The 16,940-nt window shown below is 40.5% G+C and overlaps 1 protein-coding gene across 6 annotated transcripts in view; it reads right to left on the bottom strand.

The window, feature by feature from the left end:
* Positions 1-444: 444 nt before the first annotated feature.
* Positions 445-16,940, bottom strand: part of cep350 (centrosomal protein 350) — a 30,475-nt gene continuing 13,979 nt past the window's right edge. For 4 of the 6 annotated variants that reach the window (XM_089000628.1, XM_089000631.1, XM_089000634.1 and 1 more), the window contains 20 exons: positions 16,822-16,896; positions 16,589-16,707; positions 16,434-16,469; positions 16,119-16,333; positions 15,822-16,012; positions 15,335-15,613; positions 15,095-15,244; positions 14,856-15,016; positions 13,030-13,152; positions 10,302-10,540; positions 9,632-9,822; positions 9,360-9,501; positions 8,726-8,877; positions 8,509-8,642; positions 8,375-8,427; positions 6,630-8,287; positions 5,313-5,849; positions 3,081-3,227; positions 2,878-3,000; positions 445-2,589 (listed from right to left, as the gene is read on the bottom strand). In XM_089000628.1, the coding sequence (XP_088856754.1) occupies positions 2,434-2,589; positions 2,878-3,000; positions 3,081-3,227; positions 5,313-5,849; positions 6,630-8,287; positions 8,375-8,427; positions 8,509-8,642; positions 8,726-8,877; positions 9,360-9,501; positions 9,632-9,822; positions 10,302-10,540; positions 13,030-13,152; positions 14,856-15,016; positions 15,095-15,244; positions 15,335-15,613; positions 15,822-16,012; positions 16,119-16,333; positions 16,434-16,469; positions 16,589-16,707; positions 16,822-16,896 (4,881 nt within the window). In that variant the 3' untranslated portion in view covers positions 445-2,433. The remainder of the gene's footprint in view (positions 2,590-2,877; positions 3,001-3,080; positions 3,228-5,312; positions 5,850-6,629; positions 8,288-8,374; positions 8,428-8,508; positions 8,643-8,725; positions 8,878-9,359; positions 9,502-9,631; positions 9,823-10,301; positions 10,541-13,029; positions 13,153-14,855; positions 15,017-15,094; positions 15,245-15,334; positions 15,614-15,821; positions 16,013-16,118; positions 16,334-16,433; positions 16,470-16,588; positions 16,708-16,821; positions 16,897-16,940) is intronic. The other 2 variants (XM_089000632.1, XM_089000630.1) reach the window with 2 other exon arrangements.

Raw genomic sequence — 16,940 nt, 5'->3', positions numbered from 1 at the left:
CAATAAAAATGACCTAAAGTGTCCAAAAACTACTTCAAATTGAACCCGGAAGTGGCCAGTTTCAGAAAGTCCCGCCCCCTTGTTCGTGATGACACGCCAAGACGTCTTGCCTGTCAAAACAATGGCTTCAGATTCGGAGAAGATGCTTTCTTGTTACTCATCCATCCATGTGTTATTAAGCATGTGCAAGTTGATTGAATAAAATAACTAGACACACACACACACACACACACACACACACACACACACACACACACACACACACACACACACACACACACACACACAGAAACAACCATATGGGTTGTGAAGGAATTTTACCGCTTGTACACTAAATCCCACAGTGGTGAACTGCTGTACCACACCAGCTGATTGATGCAAATCATACATTTTATGATGATATTGCATGTATTGAAATATTTCAAAAAAAGCCACAGATTGTTGCTTTACATGTCTTTATTTACAGTTCGAAAGTCTACAAATATTATGTACATGTTTGCAAAGTACACCGTTCATTCACCAACAATCACCTAGGTTCCAGAAATTGGGGCCTGATAGGCTACAGTATATTTACACCTAAAACAAATACTTTACAAGCCAAGTGCACTTGGTGCATACTCACAGCATATTCATATAAATATTTGACATTTCAAACAATAAAAAGGGGAAGTTAGCGGCATGGGAGTTAATTTAACCAATCCAAGTAGGACCAAATATAAACGGTTGATTCATTTCCTGGTTCAGAGAAGAAAAGGCTCCCCTCTACCCCAAGAAGATGAAAGAATTAAGACAGACATGGGGTCTAAAAAAAGTGTTCAGTCTACTACAGGAAGCGCTGCATAGTTACAACAGAAAAGGTTACTTTCTCCAATATACAATCAATTCAAGAAGACAATCAGGGAAACTTGAGGTTGGCATCACATTTTTGGTACATGAGCTAACCAGCGACTACAACAAAAAAAACATTGAGGGTAGAACAGGTTTAAGTTAAGGTCACTTGAGCTTAAAAAGAGTCAGAAAGGAAAGAGCCGTCAAGCCAATAAGGAGCAAGAAAGAACATTCTTGGTTCAAGATAAGGTCACACCAAGGCCTGCAGAGTGGAAAGTGAGACAGAGTGTCCATGCTAAAAATCGACCTTAGAGTCATTAGCGTGTCATAATAACCGCTCAACTGTCTCTACGTACATCAGGTTAAAGTACAGAAACACAAAGTTTAAAAACAAACAGTAAGCTCGAACATGCGCGGAGTGATAAGGCTCAAACTGAAGTCATGAGGCTGTACTTGGTACGCTATTACAGAAGGTTTAACGTATTCAAAACGGTAAAGGTATTACGACATTCAAAACATGATGAGCCATCAAACAACACTGTTCAAACAACTTAAAGAGGCACTTGAACAGAATGTTGACCGCCATCATCACCTGGCTATGTGAGCTACGTTCTTGGCTGTTGTTTGTTCATCTTCATCAGGATGAGGAGTTGCTGTGCAAACCAAGCGTGCACTTTAAGAAAAGCAGGTGCTCTCTCATTTCGCGGAAAGGAAAAACACAAAGAACAAGAAAGGCTCAAATCCAGCATTTCAGTACCTTAGTGCAGTGCGTTATCCTTTTTTTTGTGTCTCACTTTCACACTGTGTGCTCATATGCCGTGTATTTAAATGAGATCATCCTATACCTGCTTTGTATTGGTAAACAGAAGTGATTAAGAATTGCCCAAAAAAGTTCTCAAAGGAAATCAGTAGTATTTGATATGCAGGCTGTAGGATAATTACCATTAACACAGCCAATATTAACACACAGCACTAAGGTGGGACACAAATGTGACTCTTAAATATGAAAAATATTTTTTTCATTCTTTTGAATTTCGGACATTAAGTCTATTGCCACGTTCATATTCCTTGTGCTTTTAAAATTATCCTTTGAAAACACTCCTGTTATATTTTGACAGGATAACACACAATTCCAGAAGATACTTTCTCTTCTATTAATTTTTTTCACAAAATAAATTAAATACTTTATGTTTTCCACAATATCGCATCTGTGACATCCCAATACAGAGCAGTCTACATGTTTCCGATCAGTGACACATTAATTACAAGATGGCAAAGTTTGAAGTGAAGACCAACATATACTGTTGGACAACAAGGAAGAAGAAAAGCCCGCCACAGAGGGAGCATGACTGACAGTAACGAGTTTCAGGCAAATGTCCTGCCCCCGCCACAATGAGAAATCCAAATAAAAGGACACAAAAATGACATCACTGATTGTAGTGCAGACTGTATAAAAGAAAATGTGCCACTGATCAACCAACTGTTCACCTCCATTGCTTGCAAGATATATATCTACACATATGTATGTTTTTGTTGTTTCTCAGGAACTCTTTTTACACTTTTTATACCCATGTTTGTAGTCACTACATTTAAAGTAGATTACATTCAGCTCATGGCAGCCCTTTTGGTGATGAGACTCAGCGAGTCGGCAGTGTCCTTTAGCAACAGCTCAAAGATACTGTCTGCCAATTGCATCTTGACTGACAGCTCGTCTTCTTCGTAGCAGACCCACTGAGCCTCCTCCTCATGGAGTTCCTGTACCTGCAAAACAAACAAAAATCGCTGAGGTTGTGTTCATGAATGCTTTGAGAATTCTTTCCCAAAACCACCGATTTGGAAAGATGGGGCTAATTGAAGAGAGTAAAAAACGAGAAAAAATCGTCTGTTTGCAGCTTTTGTGATCTGACCAAGGCAATAAAAGCATTACATGTCAACATTCATCTAAATAACCACGATTAGTATTTTTCCCTTCCATAAGCACGTCCGTTCGTCCAAGCATGTCATTCATGCTCAAATAACAAAATAAGTATGTTAACTGTGTAGACTTACCAGTATTTGATCAACTCTGTCTCGTTTTTTTCGGCCAAATTTCAGCATCTTCTGCCAGTCGGGTTTTTTACTATTGTTTTTGGCCAAACCGTAGAGTTTTAGAACTTCTTCTGTGACAAATTCCTGAACAACAGACAACCAAAAGTACGTGACGTTTGGGGGCGACAATGTGTGGTGGTGTTTTGGAGACAATGAAATCATACCTGTACTTTAGTGATGTCTCCTTGCATCTTGATTCTGTGGGAGAAGGCGGGTCGGACTCGCTGTGTTTTAACCCACTCGGGCTGATTGGCATTGGGGTCTTCAGCATAGATTTCCCGGAGGATTTCCCATGTCAAGTCATACACAGCCTGTGGGAATACAATTAGTTTATGCATAATAGAATGGAAAATGTACTAAAATTGATTGTCTGCATTGGCTATGGAACTATTAAGTGTGAACACAAAGAGTGGACACGAAATTAGTGTTCATCTGAATAGATGAGAAGGTTTCTTCAGCCGTCATCTGTACAAAAGTGAAGGTTTCGGACGTTTCGCCTCCTATCCAAGAGGCTTCGTCAGCGAACTAAAGCCTGACTGGTCGTATCGGCCCTATTTATATATCCCTAATGTCCAGACATGGTGGCGCCGGACACAGCTATGATAGGTCCCTACTCTCAGGTTGGGGGGGGGGGGGGGGGGGGGGGGCAGAGGACCCCTCCCTGTGGCCCCACTGATTGTTCCTACATTCCTGACTAACGACTGGCCTATTACCCCCACTCCCACCGGTATCACCTCATCAGCATAACGACCCTCATCAGCATTACGAAAGTTGCCTAACCTGTTTTGCCTAAGCAGGCTATTGTATGAACGATCCAAATTGAACCTCACCCCACCAGACCGGTTTAATGAAGGATTTTGTTGTTTTATAAGAATCACTTCTTTTACCCCCCTTTCAAACCATCTATGTTCTTTCGCTAAGATTTTAACCTCATTGTCATCAAATGAGTGGTTGCTAGCTTTTAGGTGCAAATGTACTGCCGATTGAGGTCCACTTATATTATCCCTGCAATGTTGATAAAGTCTTTTTTTGAGAATTTGTTGAGTCTCCCCAATGTACTGCTCTTTACAATTTTCATTCTTACAATGTATGGAATAAACTACATTACTTTGTTTTTCATTTGGTAGCCTATCTTTTGGATGCACTAATTTTTGCCTTAACGTGTTTATCGGTTTGAAATAAGTAGGAATTTTATGTTGCCAAAGGACTCTTTGTAATTTTTCAGAAACTCCTGCAATGTACGGTACTGCTACTCCTCTCCTTTTTGTATCTTGATAATTATTGGTTTCATTCCCTATTCTTTCTTTCTGACATTTGTTGAATGACCACTGAGGGTACCCACAGTTAGTGAGTGCTCTCCTGATATGTTTAGACTCCTTTTCTCTACCTTCAGTGCTAGTTGGTATTAGTTTAGCCCTATGCTGGAGGGTTCTGATAACTCCTAGTTTATGTTGTAAAGGGTGGTTAGAGTCAAAAAGTAAGTATTGGTCAGTGTGCGTAGCCTTCCTAAAGATTTCTGTTTTTAGCGCTCTGTCCTCTTTTATAATTACTTTACAATCCAAGAAGGCTAGTTGGTTCTCTTGATCTGAATAGGTTACACAGTGTTCATGGATGCGTGCAGGTGACCGATGAAGATTACAAACTTTTAATACGAGCCTCAATAGTGGGTGCAAAATGGTGTATTGATATCATCTTATAGTCTGCGCACTGTTGGCAACGTGTAAATAAAAAGTGTTGCAGACCGTGGTTATTTAAACAGCACACAAAGGAAGGTTAGAGTTGAGCATCACAAGTGTGAAATTAATTGAAGAGCATGTCATGGACTACCATTCCCAAATTTGTACAGGTTTTGGTTTTTCATGTCGGGTGGTGCCGATAGAGCACTGGTCAGACCTCTGGTAATGTTTTTCCCTTCTACGAGGCCTTTGCCTTTTCTTTGTTACAGCTTCAGCTGTTGTTAAAGTGATATGTAAACCAATATGAATGTATTGCATTGTATTTTGGACTGCCACCTTAATTTCAAGCTCAGGTTAACACTAGACCCATGTCATTTAGGAATCAACTGCTTTTTTTCTGATGAAATAGGAAAGCCTAAGCTTTCTTACAAATTGAATTGAATGTTTCTGTAGTCCTAAAACTCAATATTCTGCGGGTCCTGCAATTTGAGTTAAAATGACAAAAACCCTGGCACCTAAGTGGACACATTTTTGCATATTGTCTGGCAATGACTTAATAGGAACTGGCAAACTGAGCAGTTTGGATAGCGGGTGGATGGCTATTTTTCCTTTAGGACATTTATAACCTTTATTTATTTATTCTTGTAATGTGGCAATACAAGTTCAATTTGCAGTAATTCGGCAGGTAAGAAGCTCGTGTGTTGCGTGTCGTGTCTTCACCTGCTTATAGCTGCGGATCGAGCGGGCTTCCTGCTCTTCTGTTCTGTCCTCAACACTCAAAAACTCTTGGGAAGGTTTGGGGCAGGCCACGTGTGAGAGTGAAACCCTGCTTTCCTTTGTTAGGTCACAGTTTTTCCAGATATCCTGAATGGCAACATGGACCAACTTTTCTACCTCGCCAGTCGAGTGGGGCACCACCATGGCAGGCTGTACTGGCAGTTTAGGAGGCAGGGGAAGAGGGAGTGCAGGTCTCGGTGGTGTCTTTTCTGACTGGTCTCCATCTGGGTGCGCCGCCAGTCCTCTCAAGGGATCTTCAGCTGACGAACCAGACCTTCCCATACTTCCTGCCAGCCTCGTCTCTTTGCCCTTGTGCTTCTGTTGGAGCAGCTGCTGTTCCCTACGTGAGCTGAGGCCAAAGTCCTCATCAAACCAATCCTGATCGTCGCCGAGCTCATCGAGCAGATCACGGTTCAATTCCAGCTCAGCGAGCCTCTTGGCAAGCTCTTCTTGCCCACTGGCTCCCAAAATTGGACTTTCCTGTTGTAAAAGAAGCATGTTCTTATATCTATTCTTTACACGTTCGATTAGGACATCAGATTGTCGACATAACATTGGACTTTGGTTGGCAGTCAAAAAAGAAAAATCAATTGAAGAGGGCAAAGCAACAAGTTATGTTTGTCAGTCACTGACAGTTATTTCATCGTGAAAACACAATCTTTTATGGGTTCGGGCATCAATTACTAAACTCAAAACAGTAGTTGAGTAAGCCGAATAGCTGACAAAAAGGGAGGGAAGGGAAACTTTGAGTTCCTGTCGCTTATACAAAAACACTAAACGCACATGCCCGCTCGAACCATGACACCTGACACAGGCCTTTGCCTTTTTGAGTTGCAGTGCACTACTTTGTACATTTCAAATAGTTGGGTCCCTCGTGCAGTACGGCTAAAATAGGTAACTACTACTAAATATTGACACACAACTTCTTGTTTCTACTGAGGAGGATTATTTACATATTATATTACATTTTATCTATAGCTCTTGTAGTTGATGAAATTTGATTGTGTGGGTGTTTTTGAAAAAGTGTTTTCTGACGGTGTACGAGTACGCGTAGTTTGCTGTTCACAGCTTATGTGAACACCAATTAATTGTAGGGAATTTAATTTGAGGCTATTAAACTTTCATTCTGCATAAGTGGTGACTTATGCTTTCTGGAACATACACACCCAACGAAGGCATTTCAAAATACATCCGTTTTTTCCGCTATTATAATGGATCACATTTTAATTGAGATCTATTGCGATAAAGAATCTGACTCACCGGTCGATTACAAAACTCTGGTGACGATGGCTCGTCTTCTGGTAAAAATGAAGATTGGCCATCATGCGGCTCCAATAGTGAACTGAGCCCTTGTTCCTCCGACTCAAAGACGATGGATTCATTGATCTGATTGGAAGCTTCAATTTTCTGCTCTTTAGCCCTTTTAATCTGAACCAAATGCTGAACAGCGTCAATCACAAAGTTACTTAGTAATTTGTCTGCTAATGTGTCTGGAGAAATGTCATCCTTCCGAGCCTCCTTGTGATCGCCAGCTTCATGGGAAAACTCTGAAAATATCAACTGGTTATCTGGGCCCGCCTCTTCCTTCTCAGCTACTGCAGAAACTTCTGGACTATATGATGGCACATCATGGTCTGGCATGTCTTTTGCAGCTAATGCAGAAATCTCTTGACTATCTGTTGGTGTGGACTGGTCAAGAGAGTTATCATTCTCAACAATGGAAATTTCTTGACTACTTGGTGACGAGTACTGATCCAGCACATTTTCTTTCTCAACTCTGTCCGTTAACTCCAGACCATTCTGTGCTATGGATTGATTGTGATGTTGGGAAGAGAGATGAGTTTCCACTTTTGTGAGTGATATATTGATAGAGTTCTCATATGGAGGCAGTAACCTAGTCCCAAACCTGAAGAGCGAGGGATTATGGGGGGTTTCCTCACTAGGCATCTTTTCTGATATTTCCTCCTCACTTTTATGTTCATCCTTACATAGATCTAGCACATCAGAGTAGGAGTTGTCATATCCTGCAGCATCTGCAAAGATCTCAAACTTGTTGGATAAATGAGTGATCTTTTCAGGAGGAGCAAAGATCCCATGACGTTCCCCGCACTCAAAGTATACAACTCCATTGTAGGTGCCACAGTTGCTCCCCTCAGACTTGTCTAACTCCACACCAGCCCAAAACCCTCCAGCAAAGCTGGTGGAACCTTTAAATCTTAGTGTTCCAGGTTGGACGTTACCAACAAGAACGCGGTCTCCGATGTTGTAACTTGGCATTTCATCTTCATTCAGAAGGAGAGGGCTATTAGAGGGAGAGGCAAGTGCTGGGAAGATGGAATTAATGTTCTGACTTTCATTGTGAGATTCTTCAGTTTGCTGAAGATCGAGTAGTTGTCCAGATTCATGGCTTGCGCCACTAGTCACCAAATGGTGACTGAATTCTTCAAGTATCTCCTGTTCAATTTCTTCATCTTGACTGGTAGACCTGGTTTCAATTTGGCAAACTGCTTCCGGCTTAGAAATACGTTGGTCATTTCTAGGTGAAGAAGGTGTAGATGACTCAAAATCATCTTGGTAATCCGGCAGAGAAGAACAAGCCTGGACATCTCTTATTGTTGGCTCCTTCACTGAGGAAATGATATCCAAGTCCAGTCTACAGGAATGGTCAATGGATGTGTGTTTTTCATTAGGTTGTGTGATGAGGTTCGCTGCAGCAGAATATGTTTCCAACACACTATCATCCTTCTTCGACTCTTTTATTTTTGACTGTGCATCTTCAGTAGTGGGTCTTAAAGTACAGTCTGGTGACTGACACCTCTCTTGCCCCGAGGTCAGGAAATCTGGACTGCCATATACAGGGGATGGTGACACGGCTACAACATTGAGCTCTTCAGATACCGAGGTCGATTTATTATTATCTAAATGAGGGAAAGGAATTAGTTAAAAAAATCAGTTCAACAAAATCAGCACCAATATCAACAAATATGAAAAGAGGAAAAACATACTTTGGTGGAATGATGTATTGAGCCCCACAGTAGGTATTTCACTGGTTTCAGAGCTGAAAATATCCAGATTTTAGTTTTTTACATTTTCAAACTAGCGTATAACAATGCATTTGATTTATTACAAACGTGTGTACCTTTTTACAGGAGACAGGGAGCCGGATTGACCGTCAACTAATGTTGAATCTTTCTTCTGAGATTCGCCATGAGGAGTTGGTGCAGGTTCTTTGTTTAGTTCTGCCTTAGTTTTCCCAATGAAATTGTCATAGTTCTGAACAGAAAAAGGTGAGAGAGCAAAAATATGACTGTGTAAAGAAAAAAAAAACACACCAGAAGAAAGTGCACAATATTTACCTCTAGCTGTTTTAACAGGCTGGCCTCTTGTGCCTTCTTTTGCCTCATCTTCTGCTCCCTTTTGAGCTTACTTGCCATTGATTTACGTTTCCTCAGCTCCTCTTTCAAAGCCCTGATACGACTCTCTATGTCACTCTGCTCTGAAATGGGTTCTGAAAAAGCAAATGCAAAAAGAGTACATTGCAGGTTCTCTGAAAAAAATAAGACCCCTGTGATTAGCAAAGGCTAATCCAACTTGGGCCCACTCGAACTAAAACACATTTAGAGATTAGTGAATGCTTTCTTTATGTCTAAAGTTCACTTTTAAGCTATTATATAAACCAATTCTCCATAATGCAACAACAAAAACTCAGAGTTACTTCTTAAATTGAGTTTGTGAATTAAAACCAATTTGACGATTTGTAGATTTATTTCCCATTATCTTTTCATTGAACTGAGTGAAGCAGTGTCTGATCTCTGTTCCTGCTGCACAGTGGAAATTGCTTGCAGCATCACATTGTAACTGACTATTATTATTATTATTATTATTACTGAGTGCAAGCATGGCAGCATCTTTATGTTCACACATTCCACTTGCCCTCAACCAACTTCTTCAAAGCGATCTTATTGGGTTATACTGTGTTGTAAAACTCACCAGTCTGTGAAGGCATAGGTGTTTCTGTAGGCTTATTCGGGGCCTGGTGGGATACTTGTAAGGAAGAGTGAAGTTTCATGTTTCTTGTGCTGTTGGTATCAGAGCGAGAGGCACGATTGTGGCTGCCTTTGATTGGAGAAGACTGAAAAGAGGACAGTTTAGTTTATTACTTTGGGGTGATATCAGTGTGCAACATGTTTCATAGAAATTTTATCTTGACATACGTTCAATGTAAAGGCCATCTTGAAGTAGTTAAATGACTTTGTGCAAACCTGCTTGCTGAGTGAGAGGGAAGCAAAGTCCTCGATGTAATTTGTCGGGCTGCTCAGGTTTGAGGCAAGTGTAATCTCAGCCAATGATGCAGGTTGTGCTGACGAAGGACTTCTTGGTTCCTGGCAATGTCCTTCTGTGTGTATACTGCACTCAGATGTTGCTGAAGAATAATCGTCTTCAGTCACATACTCTGAAAATAAAGAAGTACAGTCAAGTTGGCTTTTTTCCCTCCTACTACTTTTGTATATGATGCATTACACTGGTCAACAAATGTTAACTGCCGGTGCATTGTTAAAATCAGAAATGCAAGTAAACCTTTCGTGAATTATTTTTTTTCACAATTCCCTTCACAATTTTCTTTTGTTTTTCTTTCAGAAAGATACAATATGGTGTCATGTATTTACCAATATTTATTATCAGGAAGATTCTTTTTTCTAAAATGGCAACGCTGTTAATAGCAACACATGACAAAATATCATTATGCAGGCTTTTACAGGTAAAACTAGAAAACAAAAGTGATAATCTCATAAAACTGATTGATGCATTGGGAAAAAAAGGTAAAGAACTTTTTAAACCAAACCAAAAAAGAAATTAAAGCACAGACAAGGCATCAGTAATAAAAAAAATGCTGTTACAGGTCACTTATGTCACAATAATGAATTTTATTACCTTTCTGGCTAATTGCCCTGGTTTCTGAGTTTCGATGGTTACGGGACTTAGGGATAATTTTTGAGACTGCCTTGCTCCGATTCTCCGATACGGAGCCGCCCTCTGTCCAACTAGCCAATGCCTCCTTTTCTATCCTTCGGACCTCTGCCTCCTCTTTATCAAGACGCTTTTTCCACTGCAACAGCTCTTCAGCGTGATGACGTCGCTGCATCAACTGCTGCTCCCTCTTAGTCAGGAATCTAATAGTTAGATGGTAGGAAAAATGCAAAAGAAAAATGCAAAGAAGTGTGTGGGTGGGGAGGGAAAGAAAGGAGAAAAATTAAGATGGCATTAAAGACAGAAGAAAGGCGAGAGTTAGTATTGGCAATCCAGGAAAAATGGAAATGGACGATGTACAAATAGGAGAAAGATGTTTGGCAGAGCAAAAAAATTCAAAAAAAGAGGCAGATTCAAATCTCCAAGAACTGTTTTCACAGCAAATACCCATCAGACACGCTTTCTTGAATCAGAGATGAAAGTGGACTTTTCTGAAACTTCAGAGAAAAAAAAAGATGCCGGTTGTGTTGCCGCTGATTGGTTGATACCAAAAGAGGCACATGTGCGTACATCTTTGCGCTGATGCACGCACAACAGAGAACAGCGGACTATTGAATCAAAGGGTCGCTTCAAATTAAAATTTGAAAAATCCGGAATTCCAGCAAAATCTGGAGGACTTTCATCTCTGTTGAATGAAACAGTCATACAAGTGAGAAAGACCCAGTGACCAAGGTGATTATTGAATAGCAAGGAGGGAAAAAAGCTTATTTTAGCAACAAACTAAACACATTTGGTAAAAAAAAATATCTTTTTACATAACAGTCGTATCAGGCTGAGTAAATTGAGTAAATTTCCTATTTTTTCAATACTCAACATGGATCAGACCCCATTTAACGATGCTATTTTAACAAAGTATTGATCGAGATAAAAGTGCTGAAAATATTCTTGTGCACTTGGATGATGGCAATAGCCATGTCAGGTTTTATGGCGGTTTTCTTTCAGTGTTTCTTTAATTTCGTTTATTAAAAGTAATTTACTGTAAACAGGATAAAGGGTCCAAATCAGGCACAGAAGTTGGCCCATGGGCTAACTCGACAAAACAGATGCTGTTGCGCTTCAGTGTTTGTTGTTGATCGAATTTAAAGGCGATCTAGTCTGATTTCCTAATTAAAAGGAGGATGCCATTGACCATGAAGCATCATCACCCTATTCTCTTCTAGTGAATGGGTTAGGTTAATGGGTTAGGAAACTAGGCTAGGTCAATGGGTAAGGTTACTTTCTGGGTACTTGTCATCCCAAGCTATGAAACAGAAAGTCAATCAAGGGACAATAAAGATATTTTGGTTTCGTCCATGAGACATGGTCGAAACTGAATGTGGAACTTTTGTCAACCTGTAAATCGAGAAGGAACGAGATTATTTGGAATACAACTTTTTTGTTGTTTTTGTCTTGTTTTGTGTTTTCTTTTGTCACTTTGTGTTGTTGTGCCTCGTGTAGAATGGATACAGATTGTTCTTCAGCATTTTTGACCACGACATTCATCAACGAGGAGACTGTGCTGAGCGGTTGCGCCTTTTCAGCAGCATGAATATGCCAGTACTGTTTTTGAATGGGAGAAATGTCGGTGCCATTCGACTGCCATCGCTGGACAGCTCTGGGACTATTGTGATTTTTTTCGCCTGTAATGGGCAGCATCTTCACAGCCCCGCTTTGCTCAGTGGAAAGGTCGGTGCTGTTGGACAGTCTGCGGCTAGATGGATGCATGGCTTGAGGATCCCACGATAAGAAGAAAGGAGCATCAGCGCAGAGCGCCATTGCGTATGTGGAAATGTTGCGGCTTGGAATTGAAGCAGATTTATGTGGGACAGGAGATGTGAGACAATCTCATTTCGACAATGGATGCTACAGCTGCATGTTTGCTTTCAACATTTAGCTTGTAGCCGATGTGCACGTTCCATCATGATGTCCCTGATCCACTGGTGGAAAGACGCTTTGATCCTCTCCTCTTTCATCTAGAACTGCTTCATGTAATAAAGAGGGTACAGAAAGTGCTTAAGAATGAATGACTCTCTGTGTCTTTGTGTTGTCATATTGTCTGTGTGCTGTAATATTATTTGTTATTTAGTTTTTTTGTTCTTTTGACTTCAAGACGGCGCCGCGAGAGTGGCTGCCTTTCCAGCAGCTCCTGTATTTTGTTTTTCTACTTTCATTCCTTTCATCACTTTGCTGCTGTGAAATGTAAATTTCTCCACTGTGAGACTAATAAAGGCAAATCCAATCCAAAGAAAAAAAAAGTGTAAATGGCACAATGAAAATATGCAGAGCCTTTGACCTTCTTCAAATCAGCCACTACTCATTACAATACGCATTTGCTGTCGAAAATTAGTGTGAGTAGGTTTAGCATTCTGCAAAAATATTAAAGTCCAATGTACAGTTGCCAAAAGGTTAGCTTTTTTTCAACACATATTTCCTTGGACATTTAAAACGCCCCTCACCACAAAGAAAAAAAAAAACCCTGAAAACTAAGAATCCCCAAATTCATAATCAGACACCATTCTCCACCACACCCTTGTGACAGCCCAGTGCCAGTGTTGAACACACGCTTTTTCGTTGGGAGAGGACAGGGATGCATGTGAGTTGGGGTCCAGGCTATGCAAGTGAGGCGGAAGGTGTTGTAAGAACTACACAGTACCTGTCCAACTGGTTGTAGATAAAGAGCTGGAATTTAGGATGAAGGTTGGGAAGACAGACACGAAGGGAAGCCCAGTGCTGGGCTGTGAATACGGAAAAAAAGCAGTGGACGGGACAACAGTGTCTACAACACACAAACATGCAACAAAGCGAACAAATAAAACACACAAACAAATGTTGGGGAAACGTAAAAAGACAAGAAATGACAAAGGGAAAAATAAATAAAACAAGAGGACAGAGGGAAGGAAACAAGTAGAGAGGGAGAGAAATGAACCATGTGAGCGTGTTTTTTCTGTGTCTCATTGGAAACATTCAGCTGCCCACTGGAATAGTTAAAGGACAACCGACGGCTCCGGACAAGTTGTGTCCATAATTTGTAAAATCACTTAAAATGACTTCTACTGAGCGTATTTTACAAAGGTTCCACCGCATATTTTACGTTTTAAGACTCGCGCTGAATATTCAGGAAGTCTTGTTTTCGAGTTGATGACGATCCCCTACGTGATGTTACATTTGGAACGCCCATGACCGAGAAAGCGACACACAATGCATTTTGCGGTACTTTGTTTGGTCTGAAAACTTCGTGTTGATCCGTGTTGATGGCAAAATTAGAAGGAAAACACATAAATAACGCTATGGTGAATCATTGTGTGTTTCACCAAGACTACTATTTGAAATTTGCTGACACAAATTCTGGGACACTACATTGCTGTCATTGACGGCTCGAATTGATTTGGGAGCACTCCTTTAATCGATAGCAAACATTTATGCTTTCCTCTTCAGAACTACTTGAATCATATTCATAACTGGATGAGTAACAAGAAAGCATCGTCTCCGAATCGGAACTACGTGAGCCCATTGTTTTGTTTCTTGTTTCTTTGGGTATTTTAGATGCTATAAAACGTTTTTCTGATGTCAGTTCGGAAACAAAAAAATGGTGTCGGTTATCCTTTAAATTTCTAATGTTGACAGCATGCATGAACCATAAAGTTTTATTCAACATACCGGGGCGCCACGCCGATTTCAGGTGAATGAATATGAGAAACTATGATAAATGTTGAGCTGTGGGTAAAGTGATTGTTAGTGTGTTATTTTAGACACTGACCACAAAAGGAAGTGAGTAATGAGCAAAAACAATAATTCTAAAGATCGTGGGCAACAAAAAACTCCCCCTTCCAAAGAAAAAGTCTTATTAAGTTCAGTTTGGTTAGTTTTGTTTCTTATAGTATTTCCAAACATATTGCACATATTGATTATCATTTAAGTACCGTTGAACAAATGTTGTACCAGTAATTGCAAAGGTAATATCATAATATCACCCAGGTAAAATTGCAACGACAGAAGTGTGAAGCCTTATATTGAAGAAAAAAAAGTGCTAGAAAATGGCTCCGCAATCACATGACTTAAGCTGGGAGCCAAGACAAAAAGACAGATTAATTTCAATCAGGTGCAGCTACGGGTCCAAAAAAAAGTTTATCGGGCACAAAATACAACAATTGTCAGAAAGAAAGACTGAATAAAAAACATCCGTGTTCTATGGAGCAGATGCAAATATGGATTATAAAAACATAAATCAGGTAATAAAAAAATTAAGGATGAATGTTCCCAGAGCTCAAGAGTTTCTCGATCAAAATGCCCACAACTTTGTGATAGAGTAATCAACATTGGTTTCATAACCAAAAGACAAATTATAAATTATTGTTAGTTTAAATTTGTTTTGTTTCCAATTAGGTGGTTTTTTTCCTATCTCAACACTCAGCTTTGATAATTACAACAAGGGTAAGTGGAGGTTTCGTTAAGATTGTATGAATGAAGAATAGCATTTACTTTTCATCCGTACGGGAACGCATCTTCTTGAGCTTCTGCATGATGCTGCTCGTCTCGCTAGCAGAGATGGAAGGTGATGGTGATGGGGTGCGGCTGTCATCAGTAGGTCTGATGTTGGAATGAGCTGCTTCTGACACAGGCGTTTCTGACACTGGAGACTCCTTGCGAAATGACAAATTTATTTAGTTTAGTTAAAAAACTTTTTCTTGATTAGACAACGGTTGTACTGTATCACGTACAGGTGGGACCTGACAACCAGCAGACTTGAGACGCTTTTTTAGTCTCTGTGTTGAGTTCCTCATTCGCTCAATTTCTTCTTGCTGCTTCAACAGCAGCTGCTTTTCTTTCCTTGCCACTTTATTCGCTTCTTGAAGACGCTTGATCTCAGCCTTACAACATATTTTGTATTTAAAAAAATATATGCAAACCAATGGCTAATTAGACTAGGATACCTGTGTACTATTAACTGGTACACGTACCTGCTCCTCCTGAAGTCTTAATAATAGGCCCTTTTGCTTCTTTCTGATAGGTGGCAATTTGTCATCCTCGCCCTTGTTCCTCAGCTGTTTTTTCTGGTGCTCGAGCCATGCCAGCTCAGTTCTGATTTTTTCCTTGACAGCTCTCTGGCGCAGACGCAACAGCGCATTCTGATGCTGCAGTCGTAGATCCTCATCTTTCATGTGCTGGCGCACCATGTCCATGGTGAACTGGGAGAAGCTATCCTTTCCACCAGAAAAGGACATATTTGGAGTTTGATGCTGTGGGTGAAGAAAGGCAAATAATTTGGGTCAATGACTGGTGAAAACACCATCTATAAATCACAATAAGCTGCAAGTAAAATTAAAAAACAATCGAATTTGAGAAAACGAGAGTGAGATAACACACACCCACAAGTCGAGCTTATTGGCCAATTTTCGATGGATCAATTGAAGTGGCCACAGAAAACTGCTCGAACACTACTCTCACCTTTGTACCATGATGTGACCCTGAGACTAGTGTTGAGGTGTCCCCTACAGCTTCCACCTCTGAATCCTCGTGGAGATGTGGCTCGTTCTCCAAAGAACTACGGCGGTGAACCTTAGATGGCAGCAAAGAGCTGATGGAGCGCTCTTCTGCCTCATCCTCCGTTCTGGACGAGTCAAACTTGAAAGAGTACTCTGAGAAACGAGACAAGCTTTACTCAGTGTCCATTGTGATTCATGATGGAATGCAGTTGTGAGCTCATAATGAACTGGAGAAGTTTTAATTTTTTTTAGGTGATACCTTTGTCATCAGCTGCGGAGGGGATGCTTTCACTACAGAGGGAGTCGTTGTTCACAGTGGGACATTCCTCCTCAATTGAATTGCTGCACAGTTCCCTCTCTGCCTGTTTGTCATTTTCTTTCCTCCACACCAAATCTGTTTCTTCTTTGTTCATCACTTGGTTATGTTCCTCAGATGTGTGTGATGGGCTGTTTGGAGAGCTATCGTTTGCACCACTAAAACAAAGGAGAGAGAGGGGGGGGGTGTTATACTTTGTTCCTCACGTTTACTGTAATTCATTGAGACTTGTGTTATGTAAATAAGTATGGCTAGTACATGTGATTGGGTCGACTTGATTCCTCTCTCTGGAAGCTGGAAGCACAATTAAATCAAATTTCATCTCAGTGTTCATCTGTGTAATATTATAATGTAGTTAATTTATTTATGAGGAAGCTAGAACTATTTATTTATTGTTTAAAGAAAGATCTTACCTGTCGGAATCTGAATGACTCTGCTTTTCCCGATGGTGCTTGGTCAGAATAGAAGACTCAGGTGCAACAACAGACACAGAGAGAGCTCCTTCTATCTGAGTTCTTGCCAGATCTGTCAACTGGTGGAAGCATTTTGCAAACTGATGACATACTGGGTGCTTGTGTTTGCAGTGGGAATCATGCATTAATGGTGTGACCCCACAATCAATCAGCCATATCAAAGTATTGCTGACCTCTTTGATGTGTCGCGCTGCTTCAGCCGTCTCTTTTTGAGTTAAAGCTAGTTTTTCCAGTAATTCTTCATGAGCCTGTTGTCCAAAAACAAAGCGGCAGTTTAAACCCAAATCTCTTC

This window comes from Hippocampus bargibanti, linkage group LG07 (genome assembly GCF_051943395.1).
Source record: "Hippocampus bargibanti isolate YZ-2025 linkage group LG07, ASM5194339v1, whole genome shotgun sequence".
Lineage (NCBI taxonomy): Eukaryota > Metazoa > Chordata > Actinopteri > Syngnathiformes > Syngnathidae > Hippocampus > Hippocampus bargibanti.
The sequence above is the reverse complement of the archived record's forward strand: the minus strand, read 5'-3'. Positions and strand labels throughout refer to the sequence as shown.